The sequence below is a fragment of the Ornithodoros turicata genome, chromosome 2 (assembly GCF_037126465.1).
Source record: "Ornithodoros turicata isolate Travis chromosome 2, ASM3712646v1, whole genome shotgun sequence".
NCBI lineage: Eukaryota > Metazoa > Arthropoda > Arachnida > Ixodida > Argasidae > Ornithodoros > Ornithodoros turicata.
The window spans coordinates 95,101,697-95,108,129 of record NC_088202.1 but is presented as its reverse complement, the minus strand read 5'-3'; the positions used below and the strand labels follow the sequence as shown (position 1 = coordinate 95,108,129).

Here is a 6,433-nt window from a genome sequence, read left to right as displayed (position 1 = left end):
TTTATGGCCCCGTAAAAGGATATGCAGGCGGAAGGTGGACGGTTGCCGTGTTATGCGAACTTCAAGGTCGTTGACGGACCAACTGCGGCCTCGCGATTCCTTAATTTTCACATCAGGCGATTGTTTCTTCGAGCCAGACCCCACAGCGCGTTATCCTCTATTGCATTAAATCGTAACTCATTGCGGTTCTGCTCCTACATCTGACCATATATGGAAATATTGCGCACAATTTAAAATTATCCCGCCATTTTCTTAGCAGTTCCACGATCGCTATCGCTTTACTCCTCGTTGCATCAGCAGGGAGAGCGCTAATTTTTTGCAGCTGACTTATACGGCCAGGCCGACATCCTCAGGAGTGAATGTAACTAGAAGGTGACTAATTACCTAAAATTCATTGATTAACCCTTTAATTAGGGAATCACAAAAGCCAGATAGCAGAATGGGAGACAATCCTCCTTGAAAGTCACTCAGTCTTTTAAAAATCTTGAGGCTTACCTGGGCCGAAAAGCGGTGGTGGCACTGCTGAAAGAGCTCACCCTTGTCGGTCTCGCAGAGGTGGGCTACGTTCGACGCTCTGGGGGAATGTGAGTCCAGGGCTGACTTCTAAGGGAACTGTGCCGACATGGCTGACGGTGTCTCAGAAAAACACAGGAAAAACCCCAAACAGCACAGACGGCACGGGGATTCGGACCCGGGTACATCCCAGTCTCGACGGGACATGGCCAGCACGCTAACCACTCGGTCACGCGAGCTGGTGTCGGAGAGCGGTTGATCTGTCCAGCAGATCAGTATCTACTCCAATCATCTCCATGGTGCTTCGATCCAATCCAATCCAATCCAATGCCGTCGCTCCAATGCACATGACCCTCTGACGTGGGATCCGCGCTGTGCTGCCTGCGCTCCCTCTAGCCGCAGTTTCCGTTTCGGTTTAGTTGCATATAAAAATTCGGCGATGAATATCTCAACACACGTGTGCGTTTCAGTATCTTTTTAACGTGGAATAGCTTTCAATGAGGGCTCGAAATCCCCTAATTAAAGAGTTAATTAATTGATTTTAAGTAATTAGTCCTGTTGTATATTGGCAACTCCAGCAAGACGGACGCCACCTAGCGCTCAAGCTTAGAACTTCTGAAAACAGGTCACGACGTAGTAGTGGTAGTGGGGCGGCCCGCTTCGATTGTACGGGAGACATTGCGAGTGTTTTGCATGCGGCATGTGTCCACATAACAAAAAACGTGTGTCGAAGGAATTCTGTAGCGTACCGCAGTGTCTATCAGCCAGATGGAAAGATAAATCAATATCTTTCCATCACTTCCCACACGGTAACGAAAATCACTCCGACCAGCCACAGCGTCGAACAAATCGCCGCAAAGCATGGATACATCGCCTTCGCATCGGGAAAACTGTCACCCCAACGATGCTTGTCTGCTCTAAACACTTTCGTGATGAGGACTACATCTTGCCACGTAAGTTTCACTTACATACAGCTTACGTACACGTAAGTTTCAGTTTACGTACACTTCGTTCAGCGTGCAAATATCGTGGGTGCACGCGCTCTGTAACTTTCCTTCGGTGTCTTCTCCCTGCCACAGAAATTCCCACGAAGACGAGGCGACTAAAGAAGACGGCAGTGCCGAGTCGAAACCTCCCTACAACATCAACGTTCAATGCCAAACGAGCTGAAAGAGAGGCGAGGCTTGGCGATGAGAGACTGGCTCGCAAGGAGCGGCGTTCTCAAGTCCAAGAAAACAACGTAAGTGCAACCATGTGTTCATGGTTCATGTTATTCACTTTAGCCTAAATGTATGTATTTGAACCACAACACCAAGCAATGGAAACGACCAGAAAACCAAGTTTGTGCAACAAAATTGTTGTTCTTTCTTGAAAAGTGCACTGTTGCGGCTGTGACGAAAACACCTTGGCCGAGCCCCAAGATGACAGACAGTACTCTGCTGCTGAAATCGAGGTAGCAGAACTGATGCTGTCATTAGAGAGCACCATCCAGAACGAGACAGGAAGCTCAATGCCATCTACCACCCAGGAAAGAGCAGTCCAAGTTACCTCAGGTGACTTTGCACAAAAGTTTACACTCATGATAAATGATGCAAACATAACATCCTTCACTGGTCTGCCATCACTAGCACTTCTCAATTCACTTGTACAGTGCTATGAAAACATAGTTACTCTTTCTGCAAGGCACCAGCTGTCAGCAAGAGAAAAGATTGTGCTGACAATGATGAAATTGAAACATAATGTATCAACAACATTTTTGAGCAAGCTTTTTGGTTGCTCGCTTACAACATGCTCAAGTGTAATTACGCACACTGTCAAAGTTCTAGCCCAGGTTTTGGCATCAGTTGTAGTGCTACCTGATAAGGACGAGGTAATAAGGAATATGCCGAAGCAGTTCAAGCAGTTTCAAAATGTCAGGGCAGTTCTTGACTGCACTGAAATCCCAGTGTCGCAGCCAAAGTGCCTCAGTTGTGCACTTAACGTGTACTCTTACTACAAGAAGGGATTTACATGCAAATATATGATTGCAGTTACACCTGGTGGCATAATCGCCTTTGTTTCTAAGGGTTACGGGGGTAAGGCCTCTGATAAAAAAATATTTGAGGACAGCGGTTTTGTCGAAAAACTTGAACCATTCAGCGATGCACTTATGGTGGACAGGGGATTTTTAATTGATTCAATCTGTGAGCAACACCTTGTTAATGTGGTGAGGCCACCTTTTAAGAAACAGATGAAACAGTTTCCTAAGCGTGAAGCTCTACAGACGCAAAGCATTGCTTCCGCAAGGGTTCATGTGGAACGTGCAATTCAAAGAATAAAGGTATTCAAAATCCTGTCAACCAGAGTGTTGTGGAGCATGGTACCTATCCTAGATGATATCGTTATGATCACAGCTGGTGTAACAAATCTGTCTGCACCGATTTTTGCACCGGATAGATTTTTGTAGGACATTTGTGCAAGGTACTTCCAGAGGAGATATCACCGTACTACACTCAGTGAGATTTCATCTGAAATATTTTCTTCAGTACAAATGCTCGCTAAAAGTTGTGATATACATTTTCATATACATTATATTTTTGTGATTGTCTTTGGAGATTTTTCTTTACAGTGGCTTGTGTAAGATGTTCTCGTGCGTGTACTTTTGGGGACACGGTTAGCTAAAATCGCATGTCAGTAGTTCCGCGGCCCGTATTACCTCAGTTGAACTTAAAAGTGTTGTGCCAATATTATATTTGAAGGTGGACCATGTGCTGCACGTGTTTATTACTCGAAAGAAAGTCTTGCAACACCTTGCCATTTCAGATGGGATAAACCACGGAGTGCTGATTTTAGACAGCTGTGTCCCATACAGTACAATAACCAGCTGTAACCTTGTAATTCCTTTGGAAGCTGTGATAAACTTTTTTGTGATATTTTAGTTTCTGTATATCTTTTGTACATCAATGGCTAGCAGTGTACATGTGTGAAGTACTGAGTCTTGTCATATTTGTTTAGTGTGTGCACAATACTGTTTTCTAGATCTACGTATACATCATTAACTGCCTTGCACCTGTAATGAGCTGTAGGTTTGTGAACGAGCTGTGGCACCAGATAGGTTTTCGTAGGACATTGTGCAAAGTACAGGGTGTTACCCTATAAAAGTCTACCCGTGCCGCCATGCCGTATTCGCCAATTACTCAATGCAGGTGGCATATTGTGCGATCTTTATACAAAGCTCATAAGGACATTTAATCTTGGTAAATTTCAAAGTGATGGAGTGCCGCAGCACGAAGTTATAACTCAAAACGTGAAATTCCCATAGTCAAAACAAACAAGATGGCGGCGTTGAGAAGAGCACTTGCACATGCCGCTCCCCACACGACAACGTGTCGCATGTCCTGCCAGCCGGATCGAACTGCAGATTTCATTTCGTTTTCGTGTAACTGTCATATTTTGCTCAGAAGTAAGAAACGTGAGGAACGATAAATGCCGACGCATACTAAGCAGACGACACCCAAAAGGGATGTCGTCTGCTAACTGAGAGGCGCCATCTTGGCTGTTTTGACTACGGGAACCTCACGTTTTGCGCTATAACTTTGCGTTACGGTGCTCAATCACTTCGATATTTACCATGATGGAATGTCCTTATGAGTTTTATACGTAGGCAACACATTGTACCGCCTGCATTGAGTAATTGGCGAGCACGGCATGCCGGCGCGGGTAGACTTTTATAGGGTAACACCCTGTACTTCCGGAGGAGATATCCCCGTAATACACTCTGCGACATTTTCTCAAGCTGTGATATATGTGTTCAATAACATTATTTTTGTGATCTCTCTCGACTTTTTTATCCTTTACAGTGACTTGTGCAATAGTTTTTCCTGTAAATATATAATAATGAGCTTTTGACCTTGTATTTACTTGGGAAGCTGTGATATTGTACTTTTCTGTGATATTTATTATATAGCTTTTATTGACCTCTGTATATCAATGGCTGGTCTTGTATATGTGTGAAGTACTGAGCCTTAGTCTTGTCATAATTGCTTAGTGTGTCTGCAGTATCTTGTTTTCTAGATCTGCGTCATTACTAACTGCCCTGCATCTGTGATGAGCTGTAGAGTTGTGACAGAGCATTGATACTATTGCCGTTCTTCCAGCCTTGTAATGTGCCTATGCTATTAATTTTATAGTAAAGATACAAGCTTAGATATTGCTGTGAATGTGTTTATACACTATCAGACTTTCACAAAGAATAACATACAAAATATATACATGGCAATACAACCTAATACAAGCAATTTTTTCATGGCAACATAATTCATGTTCACTTTACACAAATCCTGGTGCGCAGCTCATCAATCACATACTCCCGATAAACTTCGGTGATTGGTTTGCACAGGCTATGAAATGCATTGGCATCATACACTACTTCTTGCAAATAATAGTCTGTAAGACCAACATACACAAAAAAGTGCGCTAATGTAATTCCACACACTCCCATCTGTACATTTATCTGAGTGGCATAGTCCCTCTTTATGTTGCCCTTTTTATAGTTGGAAAATGAGTTTTCGATTTTTGTTGGGCACTTAATTTCAAGGAGGACTTCCTTGCCTGCGCAACAGTTGCACTGAAATACCACTATACCATCTGGTGAACAACCAATGTAAGGCTCCTTGGCATATATCACAAGCCCGCTGATCTTAATGTAGACCTCATGCCCCTGAGAACGAATAAGTGACAAGTATGCCACATGTGCATCTCTTTCTTTATCAATCCCCGCCCACATCTGCTTGGTACAGACCCTTTTGCTACGAAGTAGCAGCTCAATAAGGGGATGCAAATTTACAGGTTTTTGGCTACGCAGTATTGAATTACATTTTGTCATGCAGGCATGAGCAATACTGGCTGTCACCAAACCCTTTCTGTGACTGTGCCATGCTGGTGATTCCGACTGGTTTCGCGTTACAGCTTCGACGTGCTGCACTGCTCCAGGGTTGCTGTATACAGAACGCAAGTGTTGCAGCAGTTGTTCAGCTGGCAGGGCTTGCACATGTGGCAGCCTGATGTACTCCAACAGCGGAATGGGATGCCCAGAGTCCAGAACTGTAACATTTGCATAATTGCATGAGCATATCAAATTGCACCTAAAGTACATAATCAATTTGCTTACGATGGTTGTTGATGCCGTTTCCATCTACTGTTTGTGAAAACTGCCTCTTTCGCTTTCTGCAAAACAGCGTAGACTTGACTTAAATGGTCTGGTGAACTTAAGGTACCTGTTCTAAATCGACAAATCCTCAGCAATTGTATTACCGATGTTGTTCGATTGCAGAATCTGGGCAGCCCTTTCGTAGGATGTTTGCATTGGCTTCTTGACTTTGGCGAGAAAGGGGAGGCATTATATCTGTAGCCACGTGACAGAAGTCATGAAGAGGGACTGCTTCATACATTTCTTGAACTTCCTTTTTTTTGGTTGCCCATGCGCACTCCACATCAGTGCAGCTTAGGTGGTTCAACGATGATATCCCAACACTGTTGAGACACAAGGACAGATTAACTGTAGCAAAAGTTTTTGCGATGCTATTAACACAGGAACCACAAGTGATACTGCATAAGCCCACTTGTAATCGTCTAACAAACTGAAAATCTAAAGGCGTAGAGATCCAAGTGCTCTACTCTGCTGGCGGCAGCACCGTAGCCAGAAAAAATATTTCAGGAAGGGTTCTATGGGAACTTTACATGGGAGAAGAGGATTTCCACTCTTTTCCCTCTCCCAAATGCACTACCAAAGGTACCATTTCAGGAGACGTTTGAACACCCAGAACCCCTCTCTCTGGCTACGCCTGCGGCAATGCTCGGAAACGAGTGTCATCACTCATAATGAGAATCTGCGCAAATATGCAACTTGCAATATGCAGAGCAGCCAAGTAATATTTGTAGC

At 44.0% G+C, this 6,433-nt stretch overlaps 1 protein-coding gene across 1 annotated transcript; it reads left to right on the top strand.

Moving 5' to 3' along the window:
- The first annotated feature begins 2,375 nt into the window (after positions 1 to 2,375).
- LOC135384881 (uncharacterized) lies at positions 2,376 to 2,959 on the top strand. Its single transcript, XM_064614063.1, has one exon. The coding sequence runs from the start codon at positions 2,396 to 2,398 to the stop codon at positions 2,957 to 2,959; it is 564 nt and encodes a 187-aa protein (XP_064470133.1). The 5' UTR covers positions 2,376 to 2,395.
- Positions 2,960 to 6,433: the final 3,474 nt, after the last annotated feature.

Coding starts and splice junctions, on each gene's coding strand:
- LOC135384881 (XM_064614063.1), top strand. CDS start 2,396: ATGCCGAAGCAGTTCAAGCAGTTTCAAAATGTCAGGGCAGTTCTTGAC.